Source organism: Agelaius tricolor, unplaced genomic scaffold, assembly GCF_023055355.1.
Source record: "Agelaius tricolor isolate 1412-34295 unplaced genomic scaffold, bAgeTri1.0.p SCAF_6, whole genome shotgun sequence".
Classification (NCBI taxonomy): domain Eukaryota; kingdom Metazoa; phylum Chordata; class Aves; order Passeriformes; family Icteridae; genus Agelaius; species Agelaius tricolor.
Window position 1 is genome coordinate 14463742 of NW_027269266.1, and position 26259 is coordinate 14490000.

Here is a 26259-nt window from a genome sequence, read left to right on the forward strand (position 1 = left end):
GTCCCAAGGGCTGGCCTAAGAGTGAATAATCTGCATTTTTAACGAGGAGCAGCTGATGCAGAGGAAAGTCGACATATTAAACCCGAGATACAAAGACACCACTGATCACAGAACTTCCTGTTGTTACACTATTTCCCACAAAGAACTACATGTTGTCACTGCAGAGCAGATGCAAAGGGTGGCAGAGTTTTGGTGACATTTGCATCAGCAGCGCAATAATTTGGCTTACCTCCAGCAAAGCCTCTTTGTTTTTATCATTCATTTCTTTGCTTTCTTTCTTCCCTTTGTTCTCCAGGTAGAAATTCTGACAAAGACACAAAAGAAGTTCATGTTCATTATAAAGCTGGCAGTACAAGTAACTAGATTGCTACAAACTCACTCAGTAGTTACTGAGTCTTTCAATACTGAGTACCAATCAGCAGGTGCAAGAGACAGCTGCTTATGGACTTTCTAACAGATAAGTTTAATCACATCTGCTGCTTATGAATTTTATTCTGAATATAATCCAAAGGTAATACAAGATTGGTTTTGCCCATGTAAATATGGCCACCAAAAATTTAAACCAGTGGCTTATGTTTTTGGCTGTTTTTCTGGATCAATGGGTTTGGGTTTTAGCATTCCCATTTTCATTGCTTCCTATATGATTACAGGTTGTAGAGAACCTAACATTTGATTGCATGCTGCTATACAATGAATGTAATGCAGTATCAAAAGGCTAGAAAGCATTTTCCCTACAACCCAATCTGGTAATTTGCATGCTTTGTATCTTACATTCTGGATATAACTCAGCTGTCAGTTTTTAGTTAAAGTGCTTATATGCCAAAGCCTTTATCCAAAGTTAGTACTTGCTACTTTTGTATCCCTGCTCATCCTCTTCAAAATACTTTTATGCAGTGAAGAAACTGTTCAAAAATCTAGAAGAAATCTGAAGAAGTGACCACCATGATATCTTGGCACATGTGCTCCAGCCTACTGAAAATAAAGCCTGCACTCCTCTTTGTTTGTGTGACACTGCAGCTGCCCTCGGAGGACCCAATGCCTGCCTGCCCCACAAAAAAGGAACCACAGAGCCTCAAGGACATGTTCACCCACAAAAACAAATTCACCCACTGTGAAACAGCAATAACCAGTCTGCATCCATCTGCATTGTACAGATGGACAAAAGGACAGCACTTGGACTTATGTGCAGATTCTGACAAGTGGGAAGGATGCTAGGACTTGTGTGCTGGAGCATGTGCAGTGGCTTTGCTCCACAGCAACCAGGGCCAGACAAGCAGAGCTGGCTGCCTGCAGACTATAAGGCAGTGAAGGAAGCAGGGAGATCAAGGATGGAAGTAGCATTTGGATCCACGGCCTAGAGGCCAGAATAGTTACACTCAGAGTTCTTGTGGTTTAGTTTTTCAATTTATCTGACTTTTCATCTGTATTTTTTCATGACTTAAGACTATGAAAAAGTGACAACATGTTTACATGCCTAGAACTCTTCAACACCTAAACTGCAACATCAATGCAAACATTACCAAAATAAAAAATACCAAAAATACCAAACAATACCAAAATACAAGAGAGAAGTGAGTAAATAAAGGAACAGGCTGTTGCCAAGTATAACAAAGAAACAAACAAGCAGCAAATCTGCCCTGCCAGTAGACCACATTTACAGCTGTGCAATTTATCTGAAGTGAAACACTGCTCTTCCACACAACCACATCTTCTTTTCCAAGCAGTGCTGTGAACAGATGTCTGCCAGAACACAAGCCTCAGAGCAGACAGCTTTTGGAGGGGCACCAGGAGAGGAAGCAGAAGAGTCTGGATCTCAAAACCAGTTCTTTAAAAACTGCCTTCTTAGAAGTTCACATTAAGTCATGGGAGCTCAGAAACACAGACACCTGCAATGTGGCCTATGCTGATGCCATGTCTACAGTGTGAGAAACTTTAACATTCAATACAATAGACAGTTATCCTAGGAAATGCAGCTGGCTTCAGACTGCCTGGACATAACTTTAGTCCAAAGCTGTAGGTAAGCAAGCACTAAGGACCACAGCTTTTCAGTCACATCTAAAGACAATATTCAGAGTGGAAAAAACCCAAAATCAGCTCAAAACAAAACCCACTTAAAAGTTCTGAGCAGCTGCAGCCCAGTGATCTGCGCTTGTGCAACAGTTCTCCTTGAGAGGCAGCACCACTGCAGCCCTGAAGCCTCAGAGGGCACTGCTAAGCTGGGTTGGGCCTCCAGACCTTGGGATGGATTTGGAAAGTACAGGGACATGCAAGCTGTAAGGCTTCTTCTCTAGATCATTATAAAGACATAGTACAACCACTAAAATACACAATGAAGATTTATCAAGGTAAGTACACTTTGTCTCAACAAGGCTTGGCTCATCAACTTTACTACTAGTGGGGAGAGCATCCATCTGACTAAGTCAGCCTTCTGTGGATTGATAATACAAAACCAAAGCTCCTCTGACTACAACTGATTCACATTGAGGCATCTGGCATTTATTTGGCAGAAGCCCAGACCACCCTGCACTGAAATAATCAATCCTAAAGAGAGAAAGTTTGTAAGGATATCCATGCTGGATCTCTAATGCCACAGCTTTTTCATTAGGGGCTCTGTCACCTAACCCAGTGTTACACAGATGTACACTGCTGTCTTTCACCGGTCAACACACACTTTATTTATTACTGATTACCTCCTTTATGTCTCTTTCCTGAAATCTGGAAGTACATATATACATATTTGTCAGTGGCTAAAAAACTGGGGAGCAGACTGAACACTGTACTTGTTTCATTACCGTGTGGTCTGCTATTTTTGATCAGAAGCACTCATCCTAGAGGAGGCAAACCACATGTGTCCAGAAGAGGTCATTTCAAGTCCAAAGGCCATGATAAAAGGCAGGCTCTTTCCTGTGTGAGGACACCACTGGGAAATGCATGTTTGGTTGGGATGTCAGGTCATTAATGGGACAAGATGTAGCTGCAGGGCAACTTCCTACATATATCTACAGATTTGAGAATTAACTATTTCTTACATTCTAAAGATAAGGCTATGCATACAACCTTTCCACTTAGGCACGTACCCTTCTCCTTTTGTGTGGAAAGGCAGGTAAAAAAATAATCAGGGTGTATCTCTCTGCACTGTATAATGCTCAAACAGTGGAAGATAGAAAGCATTTTCAGTAGTGTCCAAGAACATCTGTGTTGGCATGTAAGCAAAGCAAACCTGGATCATGATAAAACAGTACTTAAATACTGCACTATCAAACTTTCTGATTCATATCTCTATACTCAAAAAATGAATTTCCTAAATTAAATAGCACCTCTTTCACACCTTTCACTTTTTTTCATTCACAGACCCATCCAAGTGGGAATGCAGCAACAACTACTTGTTGCACGGCAAAAAACCAGGTGGTCCAAGACAGCATGCTCCCTCTGCCTCCTCTTACACTTAAGTTGTATTTTTGCTTTCAAGCTCCTGAGACTGGTTTTCCAGAAGATCTGAAAAATCCACAACAGCACAGATCAAACAGTGTGCATAAAACAAGGCAGCTGCTTCATACTCATGACTAGTTTCTTGGAGCAATGGGCTGCCTGCTTATGCTCATCCAACCTGCACCCAATATGAGGCAAGAACCGGCCAGGTCCCATCCCATTTCAGATCATTGCAACTGCTACTCAATGCAGCATGGTTTGTGCAGAAAAAATAAAACAGAACAAGGTCATATCTGCAACTCATATCATGGTGTATCCCTAGGAACCTGCACATTAAAAATATTAGAAGATGCCTATAATTGCTCTGAAGATCATAACAGTAATGAAATACAAGAAGCTAAAGGCAAAGCTCTTTTGAAACCCCAAAAAGAGAGAGAAATTAAGATAACAGAACAATGGGAGTACAGTGAAAAACACCTCCCTTTTCTCACTTCTATTTCTTTGCACTTTTGCCAGCATACTCAATAACCAGGTTCCCTGTCACCTTTTTATGTTTCCATCACTGAGTAACAGTGAAGACAAAAGGAAAACCTTGATTCATAAATGTGGCCAAGCTGGTGAAAAACAAAAGTGTCACCTGGTGGATAGTAGATAAATATTCAAGCATGAAACTTGCTATAGCTGTCTTGTAATGAAAGCTGTTACAAACCCTTACTCCACCTCCTCCTGAATGCTGTTGGGAACTCTTGCTCTTCAGAAGAAATAAAATATCAATTCAGTGTATGGGTTCTCCATTGGAAGGTGTAGATCTAGCTTTTGGCTTACATATGAGGGAGCAGAAGCATGAAGTACTCACAGTACAGACTATCAATAATTGTCATCAATAATGTCCAATAATAAGAAAACAAACAAAAAAAAGCACACGTAGGTGGCATTGCCTGCACTGTTTGATTTTATCAAAAGAAAAACTACAGGAAATGGAAGTTCATGCAAACAGAACTAAAAGATAGTGTTCAAAGAGCATGACCAGCATTTACAGCAAGGAGTTTAGATTCAGCTACACCTTAAAAACAACTATTTTCCTTCATTTTTCTTTCTTTTATAGTATCTTTTAGCTGAGAATTATTCTTTGAGTTTTTTGAAAAGAGGCGTTGGGACCTGACAGCCTTTCCTTTCAAGAGAAAACCAGCATCACTCAACCATATGACAAAGCATCACCTTTCCAATGTTGTAAAGGTTCTCTTTATTTTCCCATGTACCAGAATGTATTTTTGTTTCACTCTTTAGTCACAGACTTGTGATGCTCCCTCTCTGCAGATGAGTCACTGATGGCACTCATGGAACAGTCTTTTACTGCAAGTTCCCTACAGGGTCTATTATATCACAGTGAGCAGAGGGCAAAAGTGTGCCTGCCTTCGTGGCAAGGGGGACACCTGAGAATTTTAGAGAAGCTTTTTCTAAAAGAGATTCCAAACACTTAAAAAAATATTTCAGAAACAAAGCTGCAGAAAAACTACCAAGTGCTGCATGACAAAAATTACAATCTTCAAAAAAAAAGCCACGGGCATTAACTGAGCAACATACTGCCAGCATGTAGAGAATAAATCCTGCATTTCAGAACCTCAATTCCCCCTCAGAAAATGAAACACTTTTAATTAAATGCTGTTAAACAGTTCTATAACTAGTTCACAGAAAGAAACAATAAACATTGGCCACACACAGACCTTCTTCAGAGGTCCACTTGTTTTAGGCATTTGCCCATCTTTATAAGATTTTTTTAAAGCACTAATTGTGTCCAATCTTTATGATGAAAATTTTGTATCACTAATTTGTCTAAGAATAAACTGTAGGCACCTGGTCACCATTGGGATTTGCTTCTTTTTTTTTCCCCAGAAAAAGATATGCAAGTTAAAAACCTGTGAGATCCCCACAAAACCCTTCCAACAGAATGAGCATGAAATAAACAAGGAATTCAACTGCTTTGGCATTAGCACCATGGGTGTGTCAAAGGAAGCATTCTGCAATTTGTGTACTCCCAAAATGAGTTTTATGTGACAGCCTTGACTGAGCCAGGAGGAGGCTGAATATACTGAGCACACAGTCCCAGAGCACAAGATTTCAGTTTCCCTTTGGTTACACCACAATTTCTGTAGGTAGTTAGCCAGGCAATCACACACCCTACCCCCCACAGCTCAGCATTTCCGCTTGGTTTGCCTGTTCAGGGACTCACTGCAGATGTGTATTTTACCATCTTTCAGTATTTAGTGTGAGCTCTGTACAGTGCTGACTACTTTCTGCCACAAAGTGCTGATATGTCTGTACTATTTTCCCCATTCACAATATTTGAGTTTACCACGCCTGACAGATGGTCAGAATTTATTACTGGCAAAATATTTCAACAGTATGATAGCCACAACTGATCCAGTTTGCTCAGACTGTTCATTTTAGAGCTTACACAGAAGGGCTAAAGCTCAATGACTGCAGACTTGCCCAGATCCAGCTGACACACAAGGACAGACCTACACTTTTGTTTGGTTCTGGTTTAGGTCACGTTTATTGCTAAATTTCATTGCAACCAAAATGCAGTATTGCTCACAGCAGAATATTCATCAAAATTTTACTTCCTGTTTGAGGAAGTAAAAAACCACTTACCCAAAAAACACTACTGTGTATGAATCAAAGGTGGAGTTGAACCTCTGCTGCTGGGTAAGTTTATGTGCTCTAGAAAGGAGGACACTTTGAGCCACCATATTGTATTTCCAAACCTGGTTTTGCTGTTTCATATTAAAAATCAACATTAATCCATGTACACTGCAGGATAAGTTTCCTTTTCCTGATTGTGGATACTAATATCAATGAAGGAAACTTCTTTTCCATAGATTTTATTTGAAATACAGGCTCATTCTATTAAAAAAACCAATTTCCAATGAGCAGCTTGGTGAGATTTGCTGCCAAATTACATATTTGACTCTTTTTTTTTCCGGCAATGCTGAATTGCTCATTTATCTCTTGCTGCCCTTAGGAACAAACCAGATGCTCAGTGAGCTAACAGTCAGCTGACATGGGGATTCTGTCCCAGAATCCAGCAACTGCATGTTCCAGGATGTTTGCATATACAGCTTTGACCACATAACACAACAATTTGTGTATATACCTATCTGAATGATTTGATGCAATTCAGTGTGCAGACCCTCCTTTACAAAGTTAAAGTGCACAAGTTACTGATAACCCAATTCTTCTCAGTATAAACAAAATCCAGTAAATCTTCTGTAGCATTCAGTATGAATGTTTTTTTATGAAGTTTTATGTACAACTGGCAAAAACTGGGCCTTCAAGGCCTTCAATTTATATTCATCAGCAGAAATATTGTAGAAGCTGTAGTAAAAACAAAGGTTTTTACAGCTGTGCCATTTCACACAGTTCTAAGAGCTGTACCTAAGCAGTGGCTTGTACTACAGAGGTGAACTTCATGCTTCAGTTTTTATCTCTACAGACAGGACTCTAAAAAAGTATCAGAAAAAAAAATCAGAAAACTCTAATTTTCAAATCCTTGCATTTAAAATTCTGGTGGGTTTTTTGGTTGAAAATATAAGTTTTGCTTTCTCTGAACTGACAGAGCTGAAAGAAATCATTAATGTAATAGGCAACATGCAGACTATATGACCTTAGTTTAGACTCTTATCCAAATACCATGTTAGCTTACCTGGGGATTTTTAAATAAAGCATATTTTTGACTTTTTTCCAAAAACAGAATCTTATTCTCAGTGTCTCGAGTCCAGTCTGATAACACTTCAACAACATTTTCATGGTCTTCAAAAAACCTTTCTGGAGAGAGAGAAGATAATGTAAGACATTCAAACTGTTTCTGCCCTCTCCTGAGGCTGCAGAAATTCCTGAGTAAGAATGTAATCATTATCTGATGTTCCCTCACTCAGGGCTGGACAGTCCAGCACTCTTTTCCACTGCACGGATGGGAGCAGAACCTGTCACACACCACAGGAAACTGTGTCCCATGGAAGGGCAAAGCAGCTACAGAAGACACTTTATGTGGCTGTGCCATGCTCCTGGATTCCTCCTGAATCTCTGTACTGCTGCTTGAAGACTGCAAGGGATGGAAGCAGTGGCCCACCAGGAACAGAGAGTCACACCCATGTATTTCATGGCTTTCTGCTTTTGATTGATTTTGGGGTTTATTAAGGCTTGCAGTACTGCAGACTGGGGGATGGAAGAAGTGATATAGATAAACTTTGGCTAATGAATTAAAAAAAGAAAAGTAAAGACTTAATTTATTTGTCTTTTTACTTTACTTCTTTACAATGAAGATTTGCTTTTTGTCAGCAGGAAGAATTCTATGCATTGAAAAGAAAATGTTTGGTTTTAAGCAACTGTATTTAAAACCAGAAATAGTGAAGTAGAAAAAATACAAAGATAGAACTAATGTCAAGATATACTGGTTCACCCAGTATCTCTGTAGTTAACCTTACCAGGGATGTTGGAGACCTAATTTCAGCTCTGTCCCCTCCTGATCTGCTTTGAACTCCACTCCTCCACCCAGGAAAGCCACAGGGTGTGCTGAGATTACCTGAGGTAACTCTAAAACCACTTCAGTTTCATTTAGATAAAATATATAAATTGCTCAACATAAAACTCCTTTTAAAGTAAAAGGAATTCAGCATAACTTGACAGGTAATTTTGGAGTGTCCCAGCCTGTACTTTTCTACAAATTCAGTACTGAGATAGGGAATTCACCCAGCTCCAATTTTCAGTAGAATTTTGGCAGGTTCCTGGGAACAGCCATACTCCCATTCCTGGTGATCACATCTTCCAATGGCCTAGACTGGCCTAGCATCAGAGGAAGTAACAAAACAAACGTTTTGTAGGCTTTCTTTAACACTTGTTACTTTTGACAAGGGTTTAATACATCCCATCCAACCTCTATCTTGTGAATTAATTAAATTCACAAATGAGATTAGCTTCCAGACCCCTTCACATGTACCCACTAACTTTTAACACCAACAACATAACACTCCTTATTTAGCAACTGGTACTTCTGCAATGCACTGGAAATTTTCCCATCTCTGCTGGGAGACTGAACTGAGAATATTAAAGGCTGTTTGACAACTTCCCATTTCTCTAGGTCAAATGTGACTCTGAAAGATAGTGGCAATTTTTCTTCTCCTTTTGATGTCAATACCTTTTCAGGCTGGCAAATAAAAAGATTGTAAATATTTCACAATTAGGGAATACTGTGTTCTTAATGAAAGAAACCTTGAAGCCTTTTTCAAACAAGACTTATTATGTTGCACAGAACAATTCCTAAGTTTTGCACAGCTGTTTCCTAGTACCTGGAGGCCAGGTTAATTACTCCAGCAGTCATAACTTACCATCAGCAGAGCTGCAGCCCCATCACAGAGCAGTGCCCTGTACACAGCTACACTTGAAAAAACAATTACCACAAATGAAGAGCATTAGAAATTACTGAAACACTTCTCACAGAGTCTTGTTTAATGACATTTGTTTAGCCAGTATGTAATACATGCCTGCTGACAGCACTCCAGCACTGCATCCTCTCTTCAAAAAGTGTATTTGAGTACTGGTGTGTTTGGGTTTGTCATCACCTTGAAATTCACATGGCTCCTTCATTTTGTGTAAAATAAAATAATGGAAATGGTGAAAACCAAGGAACCTTCTGCAGGTCCCAGCACAGCTGAATGGACTCATTTCTACAGCACAAATACACCAAACATATTCCTCCAGCATCCCTCAGCTTAGAGTCTGTGATGTTCCAACATCGGGGGACACATGGGCAGGAGAAATGTTACTATCTCTTCATGATTACCAACACTTACCTGATCTTTTAAGATTACCAGCCCCCTATCTATTTGCTATGTGACTACACCACTCACCAATCTGCAGCTCAGGGTACATCTCATACAGACACCAGTCAACGTTGCAGTCACAGTGGGTTTTCTCAAAGAGATTGTCCAGAACATCCCGTGCCACCTGGCGCTCATCCACCATTAGGGACTTGGTGCTGTTATCATTCATGTGCACCTTGATAACAAGCTGAGAACAAAGTCACAGAACAGGCAGTTAATTTCAGAAGCAGCAAAAGGACTACTCTGAATCTGCTAACACAGATAAGAAAGATAAAGGCTGAAGGTTATTACTGATTCAAAGGCATCCTGTCCCACAGCAAGCTGAGAGAATAAAACAGCTCCAAAATTTTCACATTATAATTTTCCCAAAAATAAAGATCTTTTCTCTAAAAATAAAATTAAGCCTTGTCCTATGCATGATTTCAGGAAAGGTGAAATTGCTATGAAGAAAAAGCAGAAGTTAATCTCTTCTCTAAATCTACTAGATGTGCAATTAAGGAAAATGCTTAATAGGGAAACCAAGTGCAAAAGGACAGAGTGTCCTTAATGCAAGCAACAAATGTGGAAAATTTAGTTTTAAACAGAAAAAGAATGGAAGAATCTTGCCATGCCAACAAAATAACCTGGAACTGGATTGTACTAAGATGGGCCATAGTCCAATCAATCATGTCATCAATAAGAAAACAGATGAGTTCACAGAATATGGTGAGTTGGAAGGGACCCATCAGGATCATTGAGTCCAACTCTGGCCCTGCACAGGACAAGCCCAAGAGCATTGCTCCATGTGCCCAAGAGCCTCTTGAACCAAATGCTTCTTGAACTCTGTCAGGCCTGGTGCTGTGAACACTTTCCTGGAGGGCCTGTCCCAGGCCATTCCCTTGGGTTCTTTCACTGGCCACCACAGAGAAAAGATCCCCTCCTCTTCCCCTCATGAGTTACTAACTGACCAAATTAACCTAAGACACTCATTACTTCTTTATATGGTCAAGTATTTGTTAAACAAGAAACACAGTGAACTTTCTTCAGAGAGGAACAATGCAAAAAAATGCTGAAGTACCTAAAACGTGATAAAGAACTGGAAGTACATTATAAGAAAGTACTTAAAATGCTCCATTAGTACTGAAAACAGTACAATAATTCTCTACAAGGTCTGTACATTGCTGGTGATTTGGGAGGACTTACCATATTTTTGTTTAAATAGTTCTTTATTTTAAAATGTGTGCAAAAGAAGCTTTGGTTCTGTAGAGACATTCTGTGTAAAAGGTCATGTAGAAGCAGAGTTATGATCCCCAAGAGAAAATCTACACTATCTCTGAAAAGCAGAAACAAATGTAACAAAAGCCATGAACTTGTTTTGATTCCAACCCTTGTAAGAATCTTCTGTAAAATAAGCATCTGAGCCGTAGTGCAGATTAAACAGAAAAAAGAGGTGTTTTACATGCATAATCTAACATGTTTAAGGAAAAGGGGATTTATGTCTGGTTATAACTGACTGCTCAGAAACATGCATGCAGCTTCCATCTTCACAGAGTCACCCAACAGCTGAGACTGGAAGGCACCTCTGGTGGTCAATCATTGCCTGGGCCACCTGGAGACCGACGGCCAGGACCCTGTCTGATGGTTTGCTATCATCTCCAGGGAGGAGATAACAACCTGCCTGGGAAACCTGTGCCAGGCTCACCCACCCCCCAGGGAAGAAGAGTTTCTTGGTGTTCAGAGCCTCCTGCGTTTCAGTTTGTGCCTGCTGCCTCTGGCCCCATCACTGGGCAGCACTGAAGAGAGCCCAGCTCCATTCTCTTTGCACCCTCTCTTGAGGTTTTTCTAGAGATAGACAAGCACCACACAGACCCCTCTCTGCCCTAGGCAATCTCAGCCTCTCCTCACAGGAGATACTCCTGATCATCTTCACAATACTTTCTGATCATCTTCCACTGGGATGGAACTCTCTTGAGTTTGAAGGAGGTGATCCTTAAATATTAACCAGCTTTCTTGATCCCTTCTTCCATCAGGAAGTTCCACATGGGACTCTTCCAAGATCTTTGAAGAAGCCAGAGTCTTCTCTCCTGAAGTCCAAGGCTTGCATTTCTGAGCTTGCATTTCACCATCATCCCTGCCCTCTGCCCTCTGCTTTTAGTAAAAGAGAGAAAACCAGCTTTCTTGACAATATTTAGGCAATTTAGAATTCAAAAATGACACAGTAATTCCATTATAGTGACATAGTCACAAGATTGAACCTTACTTCTACTGTATGGTTACAAATATTCACAGGGGGAAAAGAAGTTGGGAAGTCAAAGTCTCCCAAAGGAGAATTGGTAACATTACAAGGAAAAGAGGGTGACCAGTGAGCAGTCATAACTTTAGTTAGAGAGCTTTACAAAGTCAACATCGGTGAAATCCTCCCAAGACATTCTCTCAGAAGGAGCATTTGTACATGAAGGTAAAGTGTTCTGTGGGAACCACCTCAAGACTGGACATTCCCAAATTTATTGGAAACTTCCATTCTTCCTGGAAGCTCTGCAGGCTCCAACACTCCCCGTCTTCTTTGAGCAGACTGAAAGGTTATGACTGCTTTTAGTTCACATCCATTACTCAGAGTTACTGAACACCTGCAGCTTCTAATTTGTTGGTCTAAAATAATTTCTATTATGCTTGTACATTACTACACTTCTGTGAAAAGATTTAGCAAGAAGACCCTCATCAATTTAATAGGGATTACTAAATCCACTGTATCCACTATAAAGAAAAGTTTAATACTCCTGGAATCAGCACCACATTTTCATGCACACTCTGCTTTCTCTAAAGCAACTTATCAGAACAGTGGGTTTTGCCCCAACACTGAAAAAAAAGAAGAAGATGCAACACTTTCCAAGTCCTCTAAAAATTAAGTCCCTTGGCAGTAGCATTAACCCAGACTTCTCTTGAGGTGGATGACTAGAGCTCCACAGAGTCTCTTTACAGATAAAATATGGAAAAGCCTAGTCATTTTAGTAAGAAATTTATTATTAAGAAGAATGTTAACAGATATTTAGGTGGTAGCTCTTATAGTAGCATTTACTATTTTATGGCTCACCTTTTTAACTTTGGCTTCCTTCAATTTCTCCAATGCAAGTTTAATTTTGTCAGCTTTAGCCTTTGCTTCTAGTTCTTCCTGAAAAGACACAAGATATTTAGTATACTTCTTGTTAAGTAATCTCAATAATTTACAATTACTTGAAAAGGGTTGTTTCTTGTTATTTACATCCTGAAGCTAAAGCTTGTGACAGCAACCTTCATACACACAGATAATTTCCATCCTTCCTTGACCTAATATCCTTCAGACAAAGCTTTGATTTACAAGTCCAATGCTCCCTGCTGCTGCTCAGCCATATAGTTCTTACATGATCTGTTCCTCAAATGCTACAAGAATGCCTGAAAACTGGACTCTTCTATGTTTCTGTACATACAGCTGATACAAAAGAGGAGGTTAAGGAAGATCTAGCCCCAGTAAAATAGCATTGTGGATGCAGCTGCTTGGAAGAAACCCTAATGAGAATCAAGTTAACAGAACTAGAGTTTGTAGGATTTTACTGAAATTTTGGCTTGCAATTGCACCACTTATAATTTTATACTCTGTGTTCAGTACATTAATTTACTTGAATTCTTTGACTTGCCACATATGATCTCTTACTGCACACATACCTATGAGAGGAACACCTCCATTAGTCGGGTTTTGTTCTAAGAATGGACCTATTCATATTAACACAGACACAGAGCACACAAGTTCATTCCACAATAAGAATCCCAAAAATTTCAGTATCACCCAGCTCTCCTTTTACAAAGCAGCTCTATGAGTATCATCCCTCTTTCTTAATATCAATGACATTTGTGATCCAAGAAGACTCTGGATCCCCAGGTGCTAGGAATTTTAGCTACATGTACCAAATGTAGTACTAGCTGCCTGGTGTTGCCTCTGTGACTGCTGCACAGATTGGGACTGTTCCTTTATGCCATCTCTCTTCCAGAACTCTCCTCCAGTCACATTTGGAGTTGGAAAAGCACATTTTGGACAGCAAGTGAATGTGGTTCCTGGGGCTGCCTCAGACTCCTCCAGTACTACTGGAGGGTTCAGTTTCTTTCCAACTTAACAACCCTATTGCCTCTACTGAAGACTGTCTTGTATTTGTTTTTTTGCCTCTCTGCTGATTTTTGCTGTCTCTGTTGCTCTCTTACTTCCACAGTTTCCTTTGTTTAAAAGGGGTAGGATTTTGTGCTATACTACTCACAGGCTACCAACTTCCAGTCAAGGACTGTGGGAGAAAGTTCCTGTTCTGCTTCCACACAAGATTTCTGTTACCTTCAGCCTCCATTTGCTACACTAAAGTCCTAATTTTTAGTGGCCTTTGCACCAAGAGAAGTGACTGCAACTCATGAAAGATGCGCTTGCAGGAAACTAAGCCTAACTAAGCATTGTTATCCCTTCCCTGTTAGTGAGATATCATAAAATCATAGCAAAGAAAGAGAAAGAAGGTTATCTTATTCATCCCAAGTTGTGGGGCATGTTCAACAGTAGCTAAAGTACTCCCGACTGTCATCCCTCCTGCTGAACTAAACATCTTTTGTTTTCTCACTGCTTCAAGCATGTTTCCTGTTATCAAATTCTCCACTATAAATACCATGCAATCAGTTAAAAATATCTCATTTTCTTTTCCCTGCAGGTGTGGAAATTTGCATTGCTATAGCTCAGCAGTGCTTAACTTAGAGAATCCAAAAAAAGCCTCTGTAGCTGAACACAAGCAGTTGCACAAAGGTGGCTGCTGCAGTGAGGCTGATGGTTGTACAGAGGGAAAAGCACACAGCCTCTCACACTCTGACCCTCCCCCTAACCACTTGTATGAAGCAAACATGAAAAGCATCTTAACCAAAGTGGTTGAGTGTGGTGTGGGCAGACTTGCTGATGAAAATTTTAGGCAGATATAATTCAGGCTTCATCTGCATGTGTTGAACAGAGTTCTCACATTGTATAATTTGTGTAACAGAGCTCTCACCTGACAGCCTTTCTGGCTTCATAAGCTTTGACTTAATGCAGAAAAAGGAAATAAACTATCAGATGCAAAATTTTAGCAGTGTTACGGAAATGCTTTGACAAACTACAGGATTTGTTTTCCTGCTACAGGATCACCACCACGTTTTCTGGCTCTTTAAACAGAAGCACATAAAGTCATCATGTCAATAGCAAATGAAAATAAGAACTGCCCTTATTTAGCTAAATAATAGTTTTAAAAAGAAATGTCAGAGTTGATGGAACCTTATGAGACAGCTCGATGCTTCCCTGAAAGAAAAGCTGTACTTCTTTATTTTGGCACACCTAAAGGTTAGAAAATAGGAGCTTAATATCATGGCTGCACTGGGAACTACTGACACTGTTCTTATTTGACTGTGGATAACCAGAAGTGTTAAACACAACTTCAGCCTTGATTGGCTCAAGAATCACTTATCAAGAATCTCGCTAACAGGAACGTGGTTTTTGATGATACAAAATACATTCCACTTACAGCTGAATTTCACTTTACTGAGCCGAAATGTCATGTCAAAACAAATAATAATTAAGACAATGAATATTAATTTGAAATTGATTCTTTCCATATTAATTTTAAATGGTTCTTACCTCCATCATTCACACTGCAGTCTGTGTAATAGCCCTGTGGGCAATTTTGTGGGCAGTAAGCCACAGTGAGTATGCCATTAGTATTTGAATACAACCTGTATCATAAAATGGGGCATAGGCTGCAGGAAAAAGCCAAACCAATGCCTTAATGAGGAAATAAAGTACTGCTGTTATATTCCTTAGAAATACTTCTACAACTTGTTCCTATCCTTCTCTGACACTCCCCAAATCTGGAAAGAGACCAGAATATCATTAGAGATCAGTCTCAGAGGAACAGTTCAGCTGAGGGAGAAGTGACTTTTGGCTACATATTTTTCATATAGAATTCCAGTTGTGTTTAGCAAGTATATACTCTTCCCACTCTAAAATCTTGTTTGACTCTCAGGTAATGCACAATGTCAGTTAATAAAGAATTATCTCAGTACAACACTCAACAGAAAGAAATTCATCATGGCTGATTTCAGTGAGCTTTAGATTCCAGCATCAATAAAAATGCTTCCTGGAAGAGAGGCCTGAGGGTCCATAGTCAGGCTCCTGCCCAAAGCAGGATGGCCACCCACATTAGATCAAGTCAGTCATGATTTTGCCTAGCAAAGCTTGGAAAACCTCCAAAGAAAGGGAATCTGGGATCTCTCTTCATCACCTGTTCCAGTGCTACATCACCATCTGAAGTGGAAAAAATTTTCCTAACATCCCCTCTGAAACTACAAAGCTACAATAAGTAGTTGTTGCCCCTTCCACATTGATGACCTAACACTACGATGGAAGAATTTGGCTCCACCAGCTTTGCATCTACCCTTCAGGTATGTTTAGGCTGTCATTAGATCACTCCCCAGCCTCCTCTGTCAGACTAGACAAGCACAGCACCCTCAGCCTGTCCTTGCTGGCCCCTGATCACTGCATGATGGCCTCTGGCCATTTCACCAGCTCTCTGATGGACACTCTAGAATCTACAGGTCTAGAACAGAGTGCAGTATTCCAGCAGTGGGACTACCAGTGCCAAGAGAAAGGAACAATAACTCCTTAGTTTGCTGGTCATACTCCTCCCAACAGAGGCCAGTCTCCTCCACCAAGATGACCTTTTACTCAAGGTTCTTATTCACTGTAGTATCCAGCAGGATCTCCTTTTCAGCAGGGCTGCTGCTCAGCCTGTCCTTTCCCAAACTGTACAAATGGTTATTACACCCCAGGTGTGGGACCCTGTACCTTGCTGGGTTTCTGAGTATTTTGCTGGCTCAGTCTTCATGTTTTAAGTCCCCTTGCATTGAAGGTCTGCCACTGATCCTGATATTCAGTGTCCTTAATTAAAAGCATCCTTAGCACAGCTGCAGGTGGGCTTTTATGTCATCACTCAGATCACAGACAAAAACATTAAACAATATAAACCCCAGTGCTGATCCCACTTGCTACCAGCCAGCAAATGTCAACTTACTAGCCCTTGAATGGCCAGTCTCAGCCCACATAACTAGCCACCCTTCCACACCATACTTGTCAGCTGACAAACCAGACTACTTAGAAGTTTGGTACTTCCTTAAAGACCACGAATCTAAATCAAGATGGGAAATTTTTGAAGGAAATGGATAAAACTCATCTTGATAGCATCTCTTCTATATCAGTCATACTAGTTACATAAAATACTTCAGCTTTTGAAGCTGTTTAGCTAGTATTCTGCAAATGCTGATATTCCTTTAAGACAGGAAATGAACTAGTATCTTTGAGATGCAGAAATGGCAAAGCTTCTCCCATGTTTATGAGTTTCATTCTTCAAACAGCGTTGAAAGGTTCTATGCATCAAATGAAGCTTTATCTAGTGAATCATTTTTTATGTCATCAGACATATCCAATTTTCCTATGCAATTTTCTGTTCCTTTTCCTGAATATGTCTGCTGTATGATTCTAAACACAGGGGCAGCAGTGATGTTGAGGTGATTCGTATTCAGTTCACATGGGCTTTTAAACAGCAATGAATTGACCACGGTTTTAAGGAAAACCAGCTGACACTTTTCATGTTCCCTAAAATATTTCCATTCCCTAAATGTAAACACCTTCTCTCAGTCATAATTACTGTGAACATATACTGAGAAAGAGATGTATTTGTGTATTTCAGGATTTCAGATTCATTTTTTGGGGGGCTGCATCACTCTTTTAATGCTTTCTCTTCTCACAGGACTGTGAGAGGGCAGAATTCTCACATTATCTGCCTCCCTGAAACCCCACGTCAAAAAAATACTACAAATATCACATTTTATTTCAGTTGTAAAAACAGCTCCACAAGAAACACTAACATGAAGGAGCTTGTGGTAAGCCTGAAATTTTAGATACAGGTAAACCAGTTGCTCTATTTATAACTATATCTATTTATATACTATTTATCTAACTATCTATTTGTAACTATAAATAGCTATAAGTAGTTACCTACTGATAACATTGACACCTTCTAAGAGCATACGTCCCCCATTGCAGATAGTCTTCATTACGTCCTTTCAAAGGCAAACCAAGAAGAGCAGTAATTCCATGTTAGGACCAGGAGAGGTACCTCTTGTGCTTGTCCCTGGGCCTGGTCACCTAGCAAAACTATCTACAGCAAATGTTGAGTTTTCCACAAATGCACTGCTTTTCCTATTGCAACAAATCACTTAGGCCAGGGATGGAGCTGAGAAACATCCACAGAATTTTCTCATCAGTACAAATAGCACGGACTGCAATGAACACACATAATGACATCTTCACAAAGTGGAGATCATTGGCCGTGCTTTACACTGATGCCAAAACCAAGCTCTCTATAAGAAAATATTAATTGATCAGTGCTTCTTAAAAGAATTCAGTGATAGATTTCTGTTACAATAAACCATTTGCAATGATTATGCCTGCATTGGGCTATCAAAATAATGACTAGAAAGATGAAGGAATGGGCAATAGGTCAAGGAACAGGCAGAAACTGCTGAGGCCACAACAGTATAAATTTCACTCCAGATTTCATGCACATTTCATCATTGCAGAACCTTCCCAAGATGCATCTACCTGGGAGATCCAGCGGTATTCCAGTGCCAAATACCACTTGCAAAATGACAAGAACTAGGGAGTGTTTAAAATAAGGTTTGACCCAGACTTACCTGAGTAAGTGGCTCAGGAGGAGGTGGTGGCGGCGGTGGTAGAAGTTCCGGTTCAGGGTCTGGAGGTGGAGGTGGAGGGGGCAAATCATCCCCAGACTGTCCAGTAATGGTAACATAGGGACTTACTTTAGAATAAATGTCATTATTCAAGCCTGTTGAAGGCTGAGTGACTCTGCTTTGCTGGTTGCAAGAAGAAGCTTTCTGGGCTTGTGAAGTTTTCTGTTCAACATCATTAAGGTCTGCTACAAGGTCAGCCATTAAAGCATCCAGGTCTTGGTCCTCTAGAGAATTTAGGGATTCTGTAAAGAAAATCACTAAATGTGTCAGAGAGTGAGAGCAATGCAAAGCACTGTTTCCAGTTCAGCAGAGATTAAATTGCAGAAGGCATGGTTACAGGGTCATAGGAAAGGAAACAACATTTTACATGGGTTCAAGAAACAAACGTGCTTTCGAAGCAGCCATTAATCTGGTCACACAAGTTCAGAGTACCAGGAACTCTAGGAATAAAAACTAAACAGGACAGGAAGCTTCAGTTCCAGTGGCACAGTCTCAGGCCCTTATGATGTTACAAACATGGCCCTGATCCAGCAAGGTCACTGGGTAAATGCTTAGTGATATGAATGCAAGAAATTCCATGAGCTCCCATCACGCTGTAAGCACATACATAAATGCTTAGCAAGTTCTGGAACAGCACACAACAAACCATGTAACTGAGGCCTAGATCAAGAATATCTCCACATATTATTGCTATTCTACAACCCAAAAATTAAAATGAAGCAGAATCAAAGAATATTAAGAGACAAGAAACTGCATGGTATCATCTGCAGCACAGCAGTAATTGTGCGATCTGTGACACATGCTTTTGAGGCTCCTATAAGCAAGGAACAAACAAAAAAGTCTCTTTTAAAAGAAAGTGACTAATAAACCAGATAGAAACATTGTAACTTCTTCTTTCTGATTTCTACTGACAGAGTAGAAAATAAAATCCTATACCAGAACTCCATATGTAATTTGTGGCTGTTTGAACTAGCCATGGTGTAAAGAGATACTGTGGAGTAAAACCCTGTATGTAGGATGCTTAAGCTTTCTAGAAGAGAAGGATTCTTTAAGATTGAACAGAGTTAGTGGTTTAAATCTCTTTAAAGATTCCAGTTAAGAAATAAATAAACAAATAACTGGAAAAACCTTTAAGTCAGATTTTGAGAGAGATGGAGAGCACTGAGTTAGATACTCAAAAATGCTAATATAGTCCAATAAAGAACAGTAATTCATGAGATTAAGTGTGAACATGTCACTAGGCCATCTCAGTTTACTCTGCTCTCCCTGTTATGTTAATATAGTATTTAATAAGTTTTTCTTTACGGTGGGAAAGTTGGATTATGATCCTCTGTATTAACATAGTTCTACCCACTTTAATGATAGAGTCTTTAGGAAGCCCAACAAGGAACTGATCCTGGGAGAAAACCAACTCAGGTTAATGCAAACAACCAGCCCCCAGTCAAAAAAACCCCCAAAAACCCAAAACACAATCACAAACAAAATCAAAGGAAGAGTTTTTACTTCAAACTCAGACAAATCCCCTCATTTGGTTTGCCATACAGCCTCAGCAAGCAGCTGTACATGCAAAAGTGGCAGTGCAAACCAAAATGAGAATAAGCACTGAAAAGTGGAAGCAGCTGAAGCTGATACTTCCACTGCACAGAAATGCTTACGCAGCTTTGACATCACACTGAGGAACTTTGTCTTCCACCAAATCCTTACATTAAAAACATTACATTTCAGAAAATCATTTGGGAGACTTCTCAAGTTTGTTTTCCTCTACACTCAGACATTTTTAAAAGTCTGATTTCTATTTAAACTGACTTCTATTTAAACTTCTATTTAAATGCCCAAAAAATTGTTCCCTTTGAAGTTTCCTAAATTGAGACACAAAAATATACCTCCCTCTCCAGCAAAGCAGGGTTCTTTGGTTTGGGGTTTTTGATCAAGGCTATGTAAAGGTTTACTTCTCGTTTGTTGCTGTGAGGTATTTTAAGTAAGTATAAAAGACATGAAAGAGTCCATTCAGCTACTTACCATTTAAATCTTTAAAACCAACTGTAAAGCTATATTCATTGTTGGACACTTTGGGGCATGGAGGTGGTACAGTCTCCACTCCTAAACTCTGTTAAGGTAGAAGAAAAACAGATATCTGATGATACTGTAATGGTAATTACTATTACATACATTAACATTTGAAAACCAATTACCTGAATTTAGCTAATGAAATAAATTCTTCTTCAAGAACAGAATGGCATGCACTGGTTTTTCATGTTGGACAGGAAGACTAACTAGGGGCAGGACAAGGGTTCAAGCACTGTCTCACAGTCATGGCAAGGGATTTGTTGCTTCTCAGTGCAATGTTGATGGCAGCAACTCCTGTCAGGCAACACCTGGGCGTGGTGGGGGGAACAGCAGAGAACTGGACTGTTTCTAATTGAGACAGTGGGCAAAGCCAGACTGATTTTCAGCTTCCTTGGGTTTTTTGAAGGGGGGTGTGGAAAGAGTTTAGCTGTGTACACATTTGAGCCACAGTGTCATTTTCTTTCCAGAGTGCTTTATTTACTAATATAAATGAAACTTAGCTGTTGCTTTGTCCTAGTGGTTGAAAAGAACCAAAACCCAAATACAACAAACAAAACCCCATGCTATTGCAATGTAAACCGCAAACCTGTGTAAATACAGAACTCCTAGTTTGCAGCAGAAAAAGCCAATTCTGAATTTTCATTTCTTTTTCAGCCCTGTTATATCTCTGCATGCTTCTATAATTTACACTTATTTTAGGAACTGATAGACTGGTGAAAAAGTGTGAAAAACTATCTACAGTCTTGTTTTGAAAGTTAAGAGTCTGAGGGAATCAACAGATCCAGTTCAGTTAACTGAAAGTCTTCAGGCTTTCAGACACCCCTGCCTGCTTCTCCCACACCATGCTGATGTGAGATGTGATGCCAGAACTTCAGGGAGGAGGAGAAGCCTGTCCCAGTTTCAGGAACACCCCATCCCACTCAGTGCTGCACCGGGGAGCTCAGAGACAAGAGACTCGCTCTCTTACACTCTGCACCGCTGGTCTTGTAACACTGCTGTGTCCAGTCTGAGAGGTAAAATTTATCACAAGCAGTCTTTTGTTCTTTTGAAGGCATAATAATGAAATGAGATTACCATAAATCCCTCCATAGATATATAAATACATTAAATAAATATGCACATCTACAAAAAGCCCTAAAAAGCAGAAAGGCTACCAAGAGACAAGGTATTGTGATTTGACAGCTAACAACACCATGTGAAATCTTGGCTTTCACCCAGTTTAAACACAATTTCCATTCTGTGCCTCAGAATTATTGGTATTTATTTTGTCAAGCACTGTCATTCACCAAGAAGAAAGACCCCCTCCAAACAGGGGCTGTAACCAAACTCACACATCCAAGATGACAACTTAAGTGTTTTCAATCATTCATTTATTAAAATACAACAAATGTATTCCCTTTGTAGATTTTTTTTTCTAGAAATAAAAACTCTCCTTTCATCAGCTTTTGCAGGAAGTATTTCATGATTAGAACTTTAGAAAATGGCCCATGCTGTTTTATACTCTCAAGAGTGTATTCTGCATTGGGAACAAAATCTCCATGAATTCTTGAATGCCACCCTCACTGCAGCTTAATATTTTGCCATATCTAAAGAATCCTTTAAACATATATTCAAAATGTTGATTTCATTTCCAAAGTTCATATTTGACACTCAGGCTACATCCCATTTACCCATGTATGCTAAACATTCATACCTGAAAATTCAGACTCAAACTCTTCCTGCTTTCACAGAATCCTTTAATTTCTTTGGATCAAATCCAGAGGAATTTAAACTGCTGGGCTGGGTTTTTTTTTCAGAAAATGTCTTTTACAAGCAGTTAGATCTCTTTAACAACCTACCCTGTACTGATATATTACCTTATTCTTTGGGCCACTTGTTTTAACTTTCAAGCAGAGAAATTTAGTTGAAGGTTTATCACAATAATGTAACTGCATTTATTTGGAGTGGAAGTACATGAAAAATGTAGAACAGTTCCCTCTTTTCTCTAACACATAATAGCTACTTTTCTAATCTGGATGGAAAAAAATAATTATTTACCTGAGTGAGCATGTCCATCTCCCCAAGTAAATTGCTGAACATTTCATCTATATCATCACAGGTTTGCTCCATCTGATAAAGAAAAACAAACCACAAACAAGATGTTCATTTCAGTTCATTTCAAAGCCAGTAATGGCCAAAACCAGAAGATACACAATGCTCTTTTATATTGTGCTCACAAATAACTTTAAAACAATTGCTCATGACTTGCAAAACCCTGAATCTATACCTTAGAAGTATCTTCTAACAATTCAGGACCCTTATGCTGTATATGCTAAAACACACACTTCAGATCTATGCTTATAAGAAGTTCCAACTACCTCCTTTTATCATTTACATTCCATACAAAGTCACCTGCTAATAAACCATGGTTGTATCTTGAACATAGAAAAAATGCAGCCTGTGAGAGGGAGAGAGGGAAGCAAAGTTTGATGTTGAGAAATTCCTGAACGTTTCATCTTGAAAGCCTTTTTTCTTTGGCTTAGATAACTAATACTATAGGAATTTATTGGGTGTTATCTAGTACAAAATCAGTTTATGGTTAGGTATGTGACCAGCTTTTTGGCTCAATATTTCTCCATTTTTCTTTCAACTATTACTGCACGGAGAGAACTGCAGTCTTACCTAATCTCAAGAGATGTGAGGAACTGAGACAAGGAAAAGGGGTGCATGCCGCATGACCATCGATGGCAGCACTTGCTGCAAGAGGGCAGTGTGAGGACAGGATCCCACACCAGTGGTGCTCAGCTATGGGGAAGGCACAGCTTCTGTAATAATCCTCCTCCTCATAAATCTGTTCCTTTGCAGGGAAAGAAGCAGTGTAAAAGGGTATCTGCCATGGAATGCTACCAGAGACAAGGACTAGAAACATTTTATGAAGAGGCTCAAGCCTGCAAAGGACTGAGAACTGTGGTACTAAACACATAAAACCAGGGTTCAAACTAGGGCCAAACTTTAAACAAGTAAGTAGTCCTATCAGTTCTCTGCGGTTGTGTGCAGCTGTATTGGACTTTGTGACAAGGTTTGGGGGATGGGGAGCATGGCTGCAGTGGTGACTTCTGTGAGAAGGAAGTTGTCCCTGTGTCAGACAGGGACAGGAGTTCAAGCTGGCTCTAAGATGGACTTGGTGCTGGCCAAAGCTGAGATCATTGGCAATGCTGGTGGCACCTCTGTGACAAGGCACTTAGGAAAGGGTAAAAAATGCTTCAGAGCAGCTGTAAAAGAGCAGTGGGACAATATAAGTGACCTAACCCTGCAGACTCCAAGGTCAGTATTGAAGGAGGGAGAGATGTTCCAGATGCTGGAGCAGAGATTCCCCTGCAGGCCATGGTGAAGCCCAGGGTAAAGCAGGTTGTTCCCCTGCAGTCCATGAGGGACCATGCCAGAGCAGATATCCACACTGCAGCCTGTGGAGGTCCTCCTGCCACAGCAGGTGGACATGCCCTGAATGAAGATGGGGACCACGGTGTGCCACACTGAAGCAGGCTCCTGGGGGGAACTGCAGCTTGTGGAGAGGAGCCCACACAGCACAGGTTTTCTGGTAGCACCTGTGACTCCATGAAGGACCCACACCAGAGCAGGATGCTGCTCCAAGACTCCATCTTGTGCGAAGGATCCAGGCTGGAACTGCTGCTGAAGAATTGCAGCCTGGGGGAAGGTCCCAGGTTGAAGAAGTTCATGAAGGACTGTCTCTCTTGGGAGGGTCCCCATGCTGGAGCAGTGTAAGAGGAAGGAGCAGGAGAGATAAAACATTATGAACTAACTGCAAACTCCATTCCCCTGTGCCACTCCCCATCCCCTTGTGCCACTTGAGTGGGAAGAGGTAGAAGAGTTGGGAGTGAAGCTGAACCTGTGAAGAAGGGAAGGGTGGGGTGAAGATCTTATTAGTTTTCTTCTTATTTTGTATGATCCTACCATCTTATTAACTGGCAATATATTAATTTAATATATGTTGAGCCTGTTTTGCTCAAAGGTAGTTGGCAAGTGATCTCCCTGTTCTTACCTCAATCCATGAGCTTTTCATTGTAATTTCTCTCCCTGTTCTGCTGAGGAGGGGAAGTGATAGAGCACCTTGGTAAGCACCTGGTAGCCAGCCAAAGGCAACCAACCACAGCACCTTACAAGATGAGAACCAGGCTGATGCAAGAAGGCAATCAACTGAGGACGGGAACAATTCTAACAACTATAAAGATTGGTGAGAAAAGAAAACCAGCAAGTTTCCTGTTCTTCAGTCTTAATGCTTTTCATTTAATTAGAGCATCTTGAGTCATGATCAATGGATAAATTATAAAGGTGACTAAACCCTAAAATCAGTAGCTGTTTTTTGAGAATTGCGATGTAACTAAACAAAGCAAAGCAACCAAGGACAGAATTTTCAACTTTCAATTTCTCTCATATCCCAGAAATCAAAGACTTAAAGATTTGGGAAGTGAATACTCTTAAAGACATTTTAATAGGATGTGGTTGACAGAGCTGAGGGCAATCCTAGCCCAGCCGTGGAAATTGTACAGCTCTGCCCAAGGAACAGACATCACACAGGACTGAGTGAGTGGAGAGTTGAAGTCATCTTATCTGCTTCCTTTCCAGCTGACACATCCACACTGCATGGCTCACTCACTCTGTCTGTGTCACACTTCTCACACAGAGCCTTGTACAAAACATCCTGGTTTTGTAGACTCAGCTCTCTGCTGGTGGCATATGATTACTGAATCTTAATTCATTTATTTGGATCAACAACTGTGTAGCTTCCTACACACTTGGCACTTGGAGAATCAATTTTCATAGAAAGGCTAGATCAAATGGCACTTATTTGATCAGGCAGAGTGAAGATACATTTGTTATGTGACAAAAAATGGTGCAGCAGTTCATACTGACAAGTATCTCATCAGTGTTTAAATAGTGCTGAATAATTTTATGTTTTCCTGTTTTCTGATTTAGGAGATCAAAATATCTTCTAAGGAAATCCTATCAGTTCCAGTTATTTGTATGTTTTTGGTAGATATTTTTTAAGCACTAGCTACATCAGATTTCAGGAAAAGATCCTCATACAAGTTCTTTTTGACAAATGAAATCCTCCTTTACTATATTTTTACAGAATAGAAATATAAAAATGGCAAAAAAATTACTTGAGTTGTAACCAGTTGCAAGTTCTTATCGTGAGGAGTAGTAAGAACTATCTAAAAAGGTAAAAATCAAACCTAAGGACCCTCCTCAGTAATTAACAACATGAACAAAAAAGATAAAGCCATGTTGTCATCAAGCCACTGCCTGTACTGGTATTTTATTTTCTCTTGAATTTTTATTGATTTGGTTTAGGAAGACAAAATTGTCGTCATAATCAACAAATATGCTGAATTTTTTTATGTTAAAATACACTGAATGATCTATTAAATTAGTATAAGAACTCTACATATTCACCAAAGATCTTGCCAAGAGCTAGAACAACTTAAGAAAGTAATATGAGTCCACCATAACATGGAATTGCAGAAGACCATCCATACACTCTTCTTCTCTCCACTTATATCCATTTATTTTATTTGATTGCCACAATAGAAAGAAACAGATAGGAAAACTTGCAGATTTGGAAATTATCCTGTTGGATGTTGCTGCATTTTGGATCAGCAATTTTTTCTGAATTTTACAAATAGCCTTGAACTTATTCAAACCAGAAATTCAAGGTGAAATGTGTAGGTGTATTAACAAAACAAAGGAAAAAATTTAGCAAAGTGCCCAGAAGAATACTGAGCTTCATACCCAGTCCTACTCTACTGTAACTTTTCCATCAGGTTTTTCTTTATTCTGTGCTCATATTAAGAACTCTTAAAATCACTACTAACTACAATAAATCAAACAGAAAAAACCCCTAACCAAACAGAACAGTACTTTAAGTTTCCCAGACTATGCATAAGATTTAAGTGGAGAAAAAAAGTTACAGAGCCACGTAGGTAAGAAAGAGAAAAGAGAAGGAAGAGAAAAAACCCCCAGAATTTAAATAAAATGAAGAAATTGTGGTTGTCACCAAAAAAAACCCCAA

At 39.8% G+C, this 26259-nt stretch overlaps 1 protein-coding gene across 1 annotated transcript in view; it reads right to left on the reverse strand.

The window, feature by feature from the left end:
* APBB1IP (amyloid beta precursor protein binding family B member 1 interacting protein) overlaps positions 1 to 26259 on the reverse strand; it is a 63818-nt gene that overhangs the window by 26818 nt on the left and 10741 nt on the right. The window contains exons 2-8 of the mRNA XM_071428773.1: positions 22227 to 22298; positions 20142 to 20229; positions 18066 to 18364; positions 12379 to 12456; positions 9336 to 9495; positions 7133 to 7254; positions 230 to 304 (exon numbers count right to left, since the gene is read on the reverse strand). Of these exons, the coding sequence (XP_071284874.1) occupies positions 230 to 304; positions 7133 to 7254; positions 9336 to 9495; positions 12379 to 12456; positions 18066 to 18364; positions 20142 to 20229; positions 22227 to 22298 (894 nt within the window). The remainder of the gene's footprint in view (positions 1 to 229; positions 305 to 7132; positions 7255 to 9335; positions 9496 to 12378; positions 12457 to 18065; positions 18365 to 20141; positions 20230 to 22226; positions 22299 to 26259) is intronic.